The sequence below is a fragment of the Nansenia antarctica genome (assembly GCF_963989245.1).
Source record: "Nansenia antarctica genome assembly, chromosome: 3".
Taxonomy (NCBI): Eukaryota; Metazoa; Chordata; class Actinopteri; order Argentiniformes; family Microstomatidae; genus Nansenia; species Nansenia antarctica.
The window spans coordinates 9,947,450-9,963,104 of record NC_137688.1 but is presented as its reverse complement, the minus strand read 5'-3'; the positions used below and the strand labels follow the sequence as shown (position 1 = coordinate 9,963,104).

General features: G+C 45.0%; 1 protein-coding gene across 1 annotated transcript in view; it reads right to left on the bottom strand.

Annotated features, from left to right (window-relative positions):
* diaph2 (diaphanous-related formin 2) overlaps window positions 1–15,655 on the bottom strand; it is a gene marked incomplete at its 5' end in the record, with an annotated part of 433,487 nt that overhangs the window by 395,619 nt on the left and 22,213 nt on the right. The window contains 2 exons of the mRNA XM_080525622.1: window positions 5,280–5,300; window positions 12,179–12,283. Coding sequence (XP_080381748.1) covers window positions 5,280–5,300; window positions 12,179–12,283 — 126 coding nt within the window. The remainder of the gene's footprint in view (window positions 1–5,279; window positions 5,301–12,178; window positions 12,284–15,655) is intronic.

Sequence of the window (15,655 nt, the reverse complement as noted above, 5' to 3'; positions counted from 1 at the left end):
GTATAGTGGTAGAATACAACTAATATGTATATATACATATATATATATACATATTATACAATATACAAGTACTTAACATTCATTCCTGAATCATAAGACATTGGTTCAAAAAGTCGCAAGGTCGGCGGTTCGAACCCCGGCTGGCCACGTGTCAAGGTGTCGTTGAGCAAGGCACTGAACCCCTAATTATTTTTTTTGCCCCGCCATTTATGGTGGACCCCTTGCCTAGAGCAGTGTTTCTCAACCCTCTCCTCGGGGCGCTCCAGCCACTCCACATATTTGATCTGTTCCACCACCAGCTCACCTGATTCAACTAATCAAGTACAAACCACTTGAGAAACACTGGCCTAGAGCATAAAATACCAAATTCCAACAATTGACTGAGGAAGTTGAAATTCAGACTCCTGAACAATGCTGCCTAATTCGATTCATTTAAATCCCCTAGATTGCCAGCTTGAAGCCAATATATGCTCAGTGACAATATACTGTCTTCTCACTGATAATAATGCTTCATCAAAAGGGCTTCAGAATTGTAGGAAGAACGAATCAATCAGATCACTTGACATTCTGGAATGAGTGCTTGACTGAAAGGCGTTCAAATTGTATGCAAAAAGGTGTCTGTATAGTATTAAAGTATTTATAAAGGTCTCGGAAGGAGAGAGAAACGGGACAAATGATAATTCATATTATTTAACTGTCAATCCAAGCTGAGCCGAGGGCATCTTTAATATGACTGATGGCCCTGTACAAACACAACAACAGCCTCTCATCTCAAACTCAATACTCCACGCTGCACAACAGCAACATGCAGGCTGGACCAACAGACACCTATACTGTTATAGCAGTATATAATAACGTTATATATACTGTATAACGCTGTTATAGCCTGAAGAAGTCTAATGACGTTGAGACGAATGAGAGAAAACAAAGGTAAAATATACCGGCGCTTTACTGCAAGCACTTTATACAGTACGATCTACTAAATTATTAAATATGTCAGCATGGAGAGAAAATAAATAAATAAATAAATAAAAAGCTCTTGTCCTTTTGATACTTACAGCCTACAAACCGACAAAGGAGTTTGCTAATGATTAAATCGTAAATCGTAAATCTTTCAACAACTTTAAATGTCATCTGAATGAACTCTCCACAAGGCTGTCATCGCTCAAAGACATTCAAATCCTTTTCCGGAGCACATTTCCTTGGTCTTAATTGAAGACAAGAGCTATGGTGAACACTGGCCAGGGGTATGGGGGCCACACTACGTTGATTCATTTTTCATTGCCAGTTTTTTGTAAAGCACCAAGGACATGTGCCATATCCAATCCGCTCAGTGCTCATTCACTCCGTTTAATAGCCTTCTTGAAACAGTATTTTCAGGCTTGTGGACGTCAGAGGTAAAGGAGGGTAGGAAGGCTGTGGTTTCATTCAGATTCCCCGTATTGAAAAGAGCCCTTCAAAATCTTACTGTGATAATGAGGATGTGGCAGTGGATGTGCTCTCTCTCTCTCTCTCTCTCTCTCTCTCTCTCTCTCTCTCTCTCTCTCTCTCTCTCTCTCTCTCTCTCTCTCTCTCTCTCTCTCTCTCTCTCTCTCTCTCTCTCTCTCCCCCTCTCTCCCTCTCTCCCTCTCTCTCTCCCTCTCTCTCTCTCTCAGCCACAGTGAACAGGAGTGCATCAGGTGGTGATAAGCCTTAGAGCACAAGCAGACTGGATATAATATTGGCCAATGAAACAAAAGAACAGGCACACACATGCCAAGGTTATTCATTTGTCTGGGGATATAGCCTTCCCTTTAAACACACAGAAACAAAGAGAGGGGAGGGAGAGAAAAAAATCATCTCGGCTTAAATGCGGGTTTCTCCTGCTTCTCCTCGAACAGTTGGACAGAAACGCTGAAGAGCCTTGAGGTTCTGCATTCTCACTCAAGGGCAGTAAACCCAATGTTCCTGTAAACTTCTGCCAAACAGAAATGCATATATCAACTAAAGCATAACATATTCAATAGCATTGAATGCTATTCAATTGAATAACAATTCAATAATATATAATCATAATAAAATACGTCAAATGTGTACTGTATAGCGCTCTCATAAGCCCCGAAGACGCTTTTACAACAGAGAAGCGAACAGCACAGAGAAAATAATAATAAATAACAATAAAGTAATTTTGGAGGAGGGGGGGGTGCTTGATAACTGTGTCATACAGTTGATTGAATGTTCAATATGTGAATGTTCTCCCTGTACAGACTTCTCTGCCATGCTCTCCTACGGGGAGGTCTCTGTACTCACACAGAGCACTTTCACAGACCCCAAATGAGGTTGTCCTATAAAACCTGTCTGGGCCGTTTTACAAGTGAAAAGGTTAGGCCTGCTGTCCCGGGAGCGACCGAGATCGAATTCATCTCAAACAACAAGCTTTGTCCATTATTCTGCCAGACAAAAGCTTCTCAGAACCAGCTCAGCTATCACCAATCTGTCAGTTCCCTGAGGTCTGAGGTGTTTCTGGATCTCGTCCCCCCCCCCCCCCCCCCCCCGCCGCCCCCCTGCCCTCTCACACACCCCCTCTCCCCTTCCAAACCCCACCTGACATCTTGATGCTCGCCAGCTTGTTACCGTGGAAACAGGCTGTCTTAAGGAGCGGCCAGTCATGTGGATATTGATCTCCTCCCGTGGTCTGGATGGCCCCTACAGGTCAAGACATGGAATTCAATTCTCTCTCTCTCTCTCTCTCCCTCTCCCCCCCTCCCTCTCTCCCTCCCTCTCACTCTCCCTCCCTCCCTCCCTCCCTCCCTCCCTCCCTCACTCTCACTCTCACTCTCACTCTCACTCTCACTCTCACTCTCACTCTCACTCTCACTTTCACTCTCACTCTCACTCTCACTCTCACTCTCACTCAGAGAGAGGTAACAGCTTTACAGAGCCTTAAAGAACTACATTCCAGCCAGGCTGCCCTGTGTGTGTCACGGGTGGTTTTATTGAAGAACGAGGGCAGTCCGTCTCCCACTAATGCACAGCAGGCCACATCGATACTGCGGCGGGAGAACGTGGCGTTAAAGGAGTGGTGTAAATCGCCCTTACTTTTACAGAGGCTCAACCTATAAAGCCATCAACCTCGGTCAATAGACAGGCAGAACTGCAGCCAGCATGCATGCCTGCCTGGTCTGGTCTGGTCTGGTCTGGTCCGGTCTGGTCTGGTCTGGTCTGGTCTGGTCTGGTCTGGTCTAGTCTGGTCTAGTCTGGAGGCATCTTGGCCGTCAGCTACTCAGGGTCCTCATCTTCCCCAAAGTGCAGGCGTATATGAAACTCAGCAACAGCAGCGCAGTGCACACAGACACGCTAGCCAGACTAAATTAGAGCCAATTCCTACTGCCACTCCCCCCCGCCCGCCTCACACTCTACCTGGGGAGGCAAGGTGCCAGAGAGATTTCATGCCTGAGACATCCCCGCACGTCTAGCCCCCTCACCCTCTCTCCCCCCCGGGGAAGGCTCCCTCCGAGGCGTGCTGACAGCGTGAAAATGGGAATCCGCCAGCTGAGTAGAGCAGGGAGTTAGCTAACCGGTACTGTAGCCGTGCGGCTGGCTAACTGAGCTAAACACACTCGTCTGGCTCTTTTAAGTTCTGAGCAGAGCGGAGCTTTTAGACAGACCGTTTTTTCACCGTCAGCCCACTCCACGGGTCCCTCCGGTGGGTCAGAGAGAGAGGTCAGGGAGGTCAGGGAGGTCAGGGAGAAGTGCAGGGAACTCCAGTAGCCCTCTGTGCTTGGATAAACAAGATGCTACATGCAGGATCACTCAGTCATACTCCATTTACGAGTGTGTACGATGGGCCTTTTCCCGGCGATCAAGAACTGTAACTTTCTCACATTCATAAAAAAAGTCTATTCAAAGACTACTGTTCCCGGCAGAAATACAATGACACAATAGAACAGTGTGTCAAAGGAAAGAAAAGATAAATGAATCAATACAAAAACGTCTGTGGGATGAGTCAACGACGGATGTGATAGAGGCCAGGTCAACAGTGCAGCACTGTACCTAGTACCCGCAATCCTGTTAAGCCTCTGTGCCTCCTTACTCCTTAAGGACACTCTCCAAAAGCAATAAAATGCCATTAAAGGTAACAATTCACACCCACAAAAGCAATACCAGAGCTTTTCCAAAAAGCCCCTCGCTCCCCAAAAGAACGGAAGGTCTGCCTTCCAATCCTCACAAAGGAAATAGGCCTCCACTTTGTGAGAAATTGCCAGAGCAAATCTGCAATTACCGCATTACAGTGCTAGGGAAATGAAGAAACATCGGCAGCCGATGGACAGTGTATATGTATAAAGATTATTAGGGCCGTTTAGCAGCTAGTGGGGGAGAAAGGGAGTGAAGTGACAGCAACAACCAAAACAACACAGCTTACATTTCTGAAACTGCAGTGACATGCCTTTATGTTGTGGGATAGAGACAAGAATGTTGACAACAAATGTAAATATATTGTGGTGAAAGACCCCCGGCCGCTAAATTAAACCAGCCTCGCGTCTCTGGAAGGATGGGGAGGGAAAATGCACTCTATATCTTTTCCACTGTTCAATCAGCGAACAGTGTGCGCTTGTGTGTGTGTGCGCGTGTGTGTGTGTGTGTGCGCGTGTGTGTGTGTGTGTGTGTGTGTGCTTGTGCGTTTGTGTGTGTGTGCTTGTGTGTGTGTGTGTGTGTGTGTGTGTGTGTGTGTGTGTGTGTGTGCTTGTGCGTGTGTGTGTGTGTGTGTGTAATCTAATTAGGTGATACATTCTCAGTGTGTGTGCTGTCTCAAGGAAAGAATGAACACAATGAAAGCCATTTAGATGCAAAACGTTCCAATAAACAGATTAGATTGCAGATTATGATTATTTGTGTAAAAACTATTGCTCATCTCTGGTATTACAATATTTAAATGCTAATACGTGTTAGTCTGCCATCCATTTCAAAAGGGAAACAGCTTAAACCAACAAAAGGGTTCCCAGTTCATTCTCAGGCTGTATAATTTAGAAATCACTCATTTGAAAGTGTTGCCATTTACATGCAGGAATTGTGTAGCCTTTCCAAATTAAGCCCATTAGCAACATCATGGCTGAGAATAAGAATCCCCAAGCCATAAAAATGACCTCACTTGTGTATTCTGGAACCGACTGACTAGGTCTTAGGGAAAGGAGAGAGGGATGCAATGAGGGAGAGGGGGGAGGATAGGAGAGAAAGGGAGGGAGGAGAGGGAGAGATACATGAGAAGAACAAGACTATATAATAAATAATGGGCTACTTACCGAAAGTTTGCTCCCCCAAATCTGCATGCAGCGATCAGCGGAGAGAGGAGTTAATGTGCAAAAAGACACAAACAGCACAAATCATTAGTAGGCCAGGGTTTCCTCTCAGCTATACTGGAGGTATCATCGCACCTTACTCTGACATTCTAATACACACTGCCCTCACACAGCTATGCTACTAACACACACAATGATACACAGTCTACTGCAGGGGAGGCCGACGGAGGTAGAAATTAAAGGACGGGCGCATTGTAATTCATGGGATGGAATGAGGAATGCTACTGTGCGTTGGATAGCATTTAGCATTTCCATGTCATGCGTTACAATGAGCCTGTCCTCTGATTTCTACCTCTGCCAGCCTCTACTGCTGCCACCACACATGAACAGTAACAGTCAGAGTAACAGTTGAGCAGGGGACATCATGAGAAGACAGTGTCTGTGAGTTTGGAGGCCGCTTGGTGGTCAGAATGGTATTGGTCAAGCCTACCTCTCTGTGACAGGATCCCCATGTTGCGTGTGTTTAAAGGTTGTCTCAAATTCAACATTCTATAGGTTTCATTTTTAATTGTAATGCTCGACGGTGAGATGAAAGACGCGGACATTTGAAGAGATTGCGTTGACATAGTTCACGTGTCGATGATTCTGTACAGGTTACTTTAGGCGAGGTGATATTATGACAACGTAACACACTTTCTGTCTCTGTCTTAAGACTTTGGACATCTTGAGAGAGAAAGGTTGTCGGAGCGCGCTGTTTGACGCTTGTTATTCCGAAAAATAAACTTTACAAAAATCCAATCGCCTTTGCAGCTGATCGATTGGTACAAGATTGAACCCTAAAACAACAATCTGTGCACAACGATGAACAAACAGGTTGCATGTGATGTCTCCAAAGGCCAGAATCAATCAGCTGCCATCTGCAGTTGACTTCAGGTGTCAGATTTGCGAGCCATGGCACCCTGAGCCCATGCAGTCAGCATGATTTCTGGAGTTTAACCTTGTTATCTGTCAATAGTGCTGGGGAGCGGGAGCGTTTTTCTATTACCGTCTTGGCGGCGCTTGTCTCGCAGTGGGAGGGTGTCTGTCAGCCAAGTAAATGTATTCTAATCTGCCGCTGAGCGTACCTCTCGTCAGCCGGCGCACTCGGAGCAGACCTCGCCGCGCTGCGCACTGATCACAGGAAGTTACAGAGTCACCACTGCACATCAAGACAGCTCTGTCTCTCTCCTCTCTCCTCTATCTCTCTCTCTCTCAATTTATCACATTTTCACTAGTCCCCTTTTTTCACCTCCTCACCGTCTTTCTCTCTCCCTCTTTTCTTTCTCTCTCTTCCTCTGTTGTTCTCTCTCACACACACACACACACACACACACACACACATACATACGCACACGCACACACACGCACACGCACGCGCACACATAATTACATACGCACGCGCACACGCACACGCACACGCACACGCACACGCACACACACACACACACACACACACAAATAGTTTATCCCTGTCTCTCTCTGTGTCTCTCTGCTTCTCTATCTCTGAGGTTCAGCCCATTTGACGCTCGGCTTCCTCAGTCTTTATGGCGGCCATAAAGTCAGTTTTAACTGTGTCTTCACTTGATCATGTGCACGCCGCGCTTTTAATCATAAATCCCCCTTTCCCGTCCACTGATGAATCTAGCATGTCATTGTCTCACTTTGAGGAATTATTCACAGTGTCTGGTTATTACAACGACCTGGAGTCACAGAGAGGCAAGCGACAAGTGAGAAGTACTATATCTCCTGTGTTGCTGTTGTTGTTGTAGTTGTTGTTTTTATGTCTACATGATGAGAACTAGTTTCTCTTTGATTTTCAGTTTTTGTGGCTTGACCAAAAGAACAGACACCGTCTTACAACTAAACAGAAAACTGTCAGGGGGGTCTTAAGGGGGGAATTGCACTTCATTTAACATCAGTTTAACACACAAGGTAGCTCCTCGTTCTCTCTAAAACAGAAGCAGAGTTCCTGTCAGTTCTCAGAGAAGAAAAGGCCCCGTTGTAATAATTGGACTACTCAGTTATTTGCGTGGTCTGATATGCTAATTAGCATCTCTCGCGGCTCCATTTAAAAAATAAATAATAATAACTCCAGTAAACAAACTTCGGAGTAGATGTCATCTCATCATGAGCGGGGGTATTTATAATTCTCTCTCCTTAACTATCATTAGTATTATCATAATTTTTCATGTGTTGGAGATATATTCATCTATTATGCATTAGAACAGATACCAGTGTGACGGGAGCCGTGTTTCTCTGAAAAACTGTCAGGCTTCGTTGAGAGAACGGGTGGTCAAATTCATCAGGAAATACCAGGATTTTCAATGGTCTTAATACTGCGATTATGTTGATACAGTGTAGTACAATGGCAGCAAAATGGCTGTGGAACAGTATTGGACTCCCCCCCCCCTCCCCACCCCGAAAGACCCTCCTGTCACACTCTTCCTCATCCCACATGAGACACTGAACATTTGAATTGAAACAGGGAAATCACATGTGACAATGAGAGAAAGCCAAGTTAATGTTGTTCAGCACACTGAGAGGAAGAAATGATTGCATTAGCGTGAAAAAGCATGCTTTGGCACATTTAATGACACTGGAATAAATTTGTCCGAAAGAAAGAGAGAGCTAGAGAGAGAGAGAGAGGAAGAGAGAGAGAGAGGAAGAGAGAGAGGAAGAGAGAGAGGAAGAGAGAGAGGAAGAGCGAGAGGAAGAGAGAGAGGAAGAGAGAGAGAGAGAGAGAGAGGAAGAGAGAGAGAGAGAGAGGAAGAGAGAGAGCGAGAGAGAGAGAGAGAGAGAGAGAGAGAGAGAGAGAGAGAGAGGAAGAGAACGCCTCATGCAAAGTTAATGGTCAAGGACATCCACACCTCTAGGAAGGCTGCACTCAGATTACATTGAACACACACACAGCTTATATTCAGATGAACACGGTCAATGCTATATAATTCTCCCTCGGAAAGACATTCCATTTCGTGTTGGGGGTAATTTGTGAGCCCCCCGCAGTGGCTTCCTGGTAGTACATGGGAAGTGTTCTCAATCTTGCCTGGTGATAAACTAGAGAGGCGGCAACACAGGAGACAAAAAAAAAGAAAAGAAAAAAAAACTCTCTGGAGAGAGCAATGTTTGGAAAGAATAAACAAACTAATAATCTGCCTGCTCCCATTAGCTATTATTTTTAGCCAAATAGCTGTAGGGGAAAATACTACGGCATAGATCATAGCACTAATAGTATTATAGTAAAAATGGGTGGATGGGTGGATGGAAAGAAGCTTCGGGAAGAAATGATTTAAACATCATCCAGAACAAAATAAAGGATACTGACTATAAGTGTATTTCCTCATAGAAACACAGCTTCTCTTTTAAATTTGGTGGCTAATATTATGTCACCAATCTCTTGCACTCAACACCCCCCCCCCTCCTCCCGCTACACTGTGCAGTAGCCTGACTGGCAGGAAAGCATCACAGCCACAGGACATTGGGCAAAAGGTTGTTGTTCCACCAATATTTGCACTTTAAACCTGCACCGTGAATACAATCCCCATAGGTCCACATACTCTGCATTAGGAGGGATAGATGGACTTCTGACTTTAACCAGATGGATTTCGAGTATTGATGTGGGAGGTGTGGAGGATAGGAGCTGATGTAATTCTCTATCGCCCTCTCTGAATCTTTCATGCTCTCCATAAGCTATAGTAAAGAGTTAAGAATACAAAAAACGTAAAATATCTAGATCCAATCTGATTGATGGCATTCTTTATTCTGTTCTCTCATTGACTTAATATAGGGGCATTGAAGACCGCGTCTAGGACAGACACAAAGGAAAGAGGTGACTCGGTGTGTGAGAAAGTTAGTGCACGTTAGTCCTGCAAACGGAAAACTCCCATTGTAACAATCAGGCATACAAAGAAGATAGTGATTCCAAAGGACAGCAATCATATTTGGCAAAGAAAGAGAACACAAATATTGAAGCACAAAACGATTAGTCATGAAGACACCCCCAAGATAAAACAGGAAGATCCCGTCATTATCCCAAAAGGTGCAGTGCAAATGCTGACACAACACACCATGTTAACACCTAATATGCTTCAATAGCATTCATATTTCACTTTACCACGTGTCAATTAGTATTACGTGTCAATAAGTGATTAACCTTTCGTCACAAGAAACCAATGAGTGATTAGTGTTATCTCTACCATCTGATCAAATACATGACAGTCAGTTGTGAGAGAGTACCGTATTTTCCGGACTATAAGTCGCACCCGAGTATAAGTCGCAGCAGGCCAAAAATTGGTCATGAAGAGGACAAAACCACATATAAGTCGCACTGGACTATAAGTCGCATGGTTCAAGGGAACGGGCTTGGCGGAATCAGCGGGGAAAGAAGACCCTGTTGAGCTTGACTCTAGTCTGGCACTGTGAAGAGACATGAGAGGATTTGTAAGCCCAGGAAGGACATAATTCACGTTAAAACTTCTTCTGAAAGGTTAGAAATACTTAAATTATCGAGTGTAAAGCCAGGGCTAGCTAGCGCGTTGCTAACGAAGGTTAGCAAAATGGCGTCGCGGGAGCAAGCAAACAGGATGGAACAGCCTCTGAAAGGTAATAAATGACTTTAATATCGTGTATAACGTTCATAATAGCGTGTATAACGTTCATAATATAGTGCTTAATGTCCACATTGTCGAGTGTAACGACTATTTATCGTGTATAAGGCCATGACAAAGATAGCTTGGTGAAAAACGGAAGTAGTTAGGATGAAGGGCGGCCTACAAACAATGCAACATTGAACAGCCTCTGAAAGGTAATAAATGACTTTAATATCGTGTATAACGTTCATAATATCGTGTATAAGGTCCATAATATCATGTTTAATGTCCACATTGTCGTGTTTAATGTCCACATTGTCGAGTATAATGGCTATTCTATCGCGTATGTGGCGCTAGCGGAAGTAGCAAAATAGCCTCGCGGGGGTAACTTAGCAACATAGAACAGTCTCTGGAAGGAATAAATGACTTTAATATCGTTTATAACGTCCATAACATTGTGTATAAGGTCCATAACATCATGTTTAATGTCCACATTGTCGTGTTTAATGTCCACATTGTCAAGTATAATGGCTATTCTATCGTGTATGAGGCGCTAGCGGAAGTTACTCCTTGGTTCATGTCAGTCAGAGATTACCGTATGTCAGTTCATGTCAGTCAGAGATTATGAATTATTGATATATAAGTCGCACCTGACTATAAGTCGCAGGACCCGCCAAAGTATGAAAAAAACCGCGACTTATAGTCCGGAAAATACGGTAGTTAAATCAATCATCAAACCAACACCAACAAACAGACTTAGTCCCTCATGTATTTAAGACAAAACCAATATTTGTTAAAAAGTACCCAATCACACTGCACTCGCTGAAACATATCCCAGCCCTAACGTTTCAGGGTTATAATTGGCCTTATTTTAATCCTATGACTTCCTTGTGTATAGAAACCGGTCGGATGTATTCAATTTCTAACAGGGTGAGGGGATTTAATGTCGCAGACAGCACTTATCACACTGAAACATATCTGTCGCCTGGACTGCTAAGCTCATCCTACTCCTACACAGCTGTGTGTGTCTGTGCTATAGTGTGTGTGTGTGTGTGTGTGTGTGTGTGTGTGTGTGTGTGTGTGTGTGTGTGTGTGTGTGTGTGTGTGTGTGTGTGTGTGTGTGTGTGTGTGTGTGTGTGTGTGTGTGTGTGGGTGCGTGCGTGCGTGCGTGCGTGCGTGCGTGCGTGCGTGCGTGCGTGCGTGCGTGCGTGTGTGTGTGTGTGTGAGTGTGCGTGTGTGTGTGTGTGTGTTTGTGTGTGTGTGCCTGTGTGTGTGCCTGTGTGTGTGTGCGTGTATGCGTGTCTGTGTGTGTGTGCCTGTGTGTGTGTGTGTGTGCGTGTATGCATGTCTGTGTGTGTGTGTGTGTGTGTGTGTGTGTGTGTGTGTGTGTGTGTGTGTGTGTGTACATGTGAGCCTGTGTGTGTTCTACAATTCCTACCTCCAGGTCTACAGAAGGTGAAGAGGGGTGCTGAACTGAAAGACAGCCGAGCCTTTCTCTCCTCTCACCAGATAAATTATGCTGCTGTTCATTTGAATAATATATCAGTGCTCACAGAGCATAATGGGTCCTGTGCAGAATTCAATCATTTCTGATTATCATCTTTATTAATAATGCCAGTTAATTACCATAACAATGAGAAAGGTAATAAATGATGATGTCAAAGGGGGCCTGTATGAATCGGGAGTGACTTGGGCAGAAATCACTTTTCCTTTTGTGTTTATGAGAGTCTCACCTCTCTCAGGGCCCTAACTTCATAAAGAAAATATCTAGAATTCATCCTAAAAACCCTGGGATTACCGTCAAACGCGCAGGATTTACCATTCTTATTGGTTTAGAGTGATGAAAGTGTCATGTTACAGATTACCTCACTAGGATGGGTGATGCGTTCCAAATTATAATGAAAACTTGATCCCTCCCCCCCCAATATAATACCCTAGAGAGTGCGGTACAACAGTTTGATAAGCACCCAGGAAAAATAATACATAAGGCTGCAATCAAAGATTTGGGGCTTTAGCGAGAGAAGAGAGTGAAGGAATGAGAGAGAGAGAGAGAGAGAGAGAGAGAGAGAGAGAGAGAGAGAGAGAGAGGCAGAGAGAAGCAGATCAGGTTAAGCTCATTATTCCATAGTGTCTAGGAGAATGTCATGTGTTTCAACCCACTCGCTTCTCCACTGAGCAGAGCCCAGCTCTGAAATCCTGTTGGTTTCTACAGTAAGTGGGGATGGGTTGGTTTGTAAGTTTCTACAGTAAGGGGGGATGGGTTGGTTCGTGACTCACAGATTTGGAGGTTGCGGAGATGTACTGGACCACCATCTCTCTCTTGGTGCTCAGGTCCTTCCCACGGAGGGGGGCTTTACGCTCCTCGTTCAGGTTCATGTCCTCCTGAGGAGACACACACACACACACACACACACACACACACACACACACCGAGCACAGGCAGTCAGCATCGAGGAACACAGGTGGAGTACATAGGTGACGGCAGCCGGTTTAATGTTCAAAATGACTTTTATTCTGAAACCATTCTAAAAATACACGTCAACATTGTTGAAAATCGTTGACACACACGCTAGTCAACTGACACAGCTTGTTTTGTGAGCCTGCTAACAATGTAAAGTAGTGTCATAGTTAACTAGTGGGGATTACTCACCGAATCCATTGGATTGCAAATAATTTTGGCTTGACTAGCGAGTGTTTCATTGATTTTCAACAGCGTTGAAATTTATTTCAAATGTTCCGAATAAAAGTCTGAACATTTTGATTGGTCGGCGACTTGTTCCCGGTTTCACCAGCTGCTGTCACATATAGTAGGGCACATAATGGTTATGGATAATGGTTAATCACTCCAGAACAGGGTTAGAACCATAACCCTCACCCAAAAGTGCATTTAACACTAGAACAGACGTGCCATTTTTACCTACTATAAGAGACGCCTTGGGGGTCAATTGACCATAGTCTTTACAATGGTAAGCTGCTATTTACACACACCACACACTAGTTGGTCGTCTTGTAAATTAGCCTGCCTCCTACACAGAAAAACTGCAAAATAGCTTTATACTAGCTTATCCTGATATAATTTAGAAAAGTAAGGATACTGGGTGGTAGAACACATATATCTAGGAAAGGTCATGAAAGGAGGGTCCTGAAATTTGATCGAGTGCAAAGATCTAAAAAAAGAATTACTCACACACATGGCTGTTCTAGTGTTAAAGTTGCATTCTCAACCCGCTCCACATATTTCGTTATAATGAAACAGTGACAGGAGCTTACAGACGGAGATACAGTCAATAGAAAAAATATTTCGGAAAGTATCACGTGTATCTAGCTTTCTACCTCCTGGGGTAGTGGTGGCCTCAAATCACCACCTGGGAACTCCACCACTAGTGTGCCCTTGAATAAGGCACTTAGCCCTAAGTTACTCCAGGGAGTCTGTCCCTGTAATCTCTCTAATTGTAAATCTCTTTGGATAAAAGCGTCTGCTAAATGGTGCATCTCTGGTGAGATCAATTAGGAGCAGCAAACAAAGATATATCTTTTGTCTTTTCGGCGCTTCACTTTCTGTCTGACTCCTGTGTTTCCGTTACAACACACAGCGTGTGTGTGATTCCTCCTTCTCTCTATGTGGTGAAATAGGACTGAGAGGCACAGCAACAGGAGGTAATGTAGCACATGTGACGGGTAGGGACATGAGTAACTACTGTACCTCTGAAAACAAAGGACTGAGAGGCGGGAGGGATGGCATACATACAATAAGACCCTCTGCAGTACAACATGCTGAGTATCGGACAACAATGCCTGTATTATGATTGTGCCATCAGCATTGCCTGAATAGGTTAGACAGTATCATATTCAATGTCTTATTTGGGTATTATCTTTATATGCTACTCTGATTGTGCTTCACAGGCTCTTTCATGTCAAAGAGACGGGGGCTAGGGAGAGAAGGCTGGACAGCGCACTAAAGCCAAGTAATGACACGATCATTAGGATAGAAGGAGGATGTTTCACAGCACCGCTCGCAAAGACAAAGACAGGGACAGAATAACACAGAAAAACAAAACTGGAGTTCTGTGACATAGTGGTACTGCTGTGGAATCATGCTGCCCTCTGGTGGGCAGGATGGGAAAAGGCGTGTTCTTTTGTTTGCAGATACGATTTTGGCTGAAGCATCTTTTGCTGATGGCCGTGGTGGTTGATGTATGGTTTATAAAATAGGCCCGTAATAAATCAAACTTATGTCGCCTTAATAAGAATAATGTTAACATAGGGTTTGGCAACAGTCGTTGTGTAAATCCCTCTTGCCAATAGTTTTGTCTTTTATTTCAGCGCGTGCCTCTGAGTGGACGCCTAGCTGGAGCACAATTCAGGGCAACGTGACCCAAATTCCTCCCCTAGCATTTCCCTCCATAAATACCCCAAGAGTTGGAAAGACATTAACATCCTTGTTGGGGCACGCACAGGAAGGTGGGGGCGAGATGGGAGCGGGCGTGGAGGGGGGGGTGGGCGCCGGTGAAACTTTCACAATTGGCCGTATTCTAATGGAGGGAACCAGCCGGCTTTTTAATTAATCTCTGAACTCTGCTAATTTGGCTGCTTAATTGGCATTCAATAAACGAGGCGAAACGTGGCACAGAGAATAAAGTGCAAGAGAAGGGGGGAGAAGGGGGGGGGAGAGGGGGGAGAGAGGGAGAACAGCGGGCCTGCGGGGCGATCGTCAGGGCCAACTGGAGGAGAGAGAGAGCCCTCCACTCGGCATTCTGCCTCCCAATGATTTATGATGCCTTATTAATTGTATCCTCATAGGTTCGTGTGGAACAATCCCAAGATATCCCTGGCTGCCAACTCGGGTAATTGAAACGTTTACCCATTCACCCAACCGCATGACTGTGGAGTAATCTAGCTAGGTAGCGTTGGAGGAGGAGGGTGTTTGCTCCTCGTTTATGTTGCCTGATGCTTCTCTCCACCTATGCCTGGCCTGGTTGGTGCTGCTACAGCCAAACAGACCGGGGCTGCCTGGAACATGCCTGATCAGCATTCAGAACCACCGCAGTGGGAAATGACCTGAGAAAGGCAGAGTCAGAGGAAATAACTGCCTCAGATATGCAGAAATTACAAAGCGATGCGGAACAATGAGCCTGTGAACGCAGCACAACACCAGGGCCCGGCCCAGGCCCGGCTTTGGGCTTCTACTGGGTTCCAGTGGTGCCTGGGATAATGAATGGGGCTACCAGCATATCTGTCTGCCACTGAAATGGACATGGATAGAGGCCAAGCCACTGTAGGAGGAAAAGTGGATTTGGGAGAAGAAGAAGATGAAAAGAAACAAGAGTTTGTCTTGCTTCCATTGTGACAAATCGATTATTTTGTTCCAATGCCCCCAAGTGTGATTCATGGAGGAGTTGGGGCACACAGAGTTGGTTCTCCTGCTGGCTGTAACTGCACAGGGATCACACAGGGTCTTATGACTGAGAGTACTGCTCCTGCCAATGAGCCATGAGAACATAAAGCCTCAAACTAGCCTCATCCACACTGCAGTACTGTCTGTCTGGCTGGCTGTGCCTGTCTCTCTCTCTGTCTGTGGGTCTCTCTCTGTCTGTGTGTCTCTCTGTCTGTGTGTGTCTCTCTCTCTCCCTCTCCCTCTCTCTCTCCCACTCTCTCTCTCTCTCTCTCTCTCTACAGTACTGTAAGTAAGGAGGGCGTCTGAGGCTCATCTTGTGAACGTACTCCTTGTCAAAGCTGTAGATAGACACTAGACAC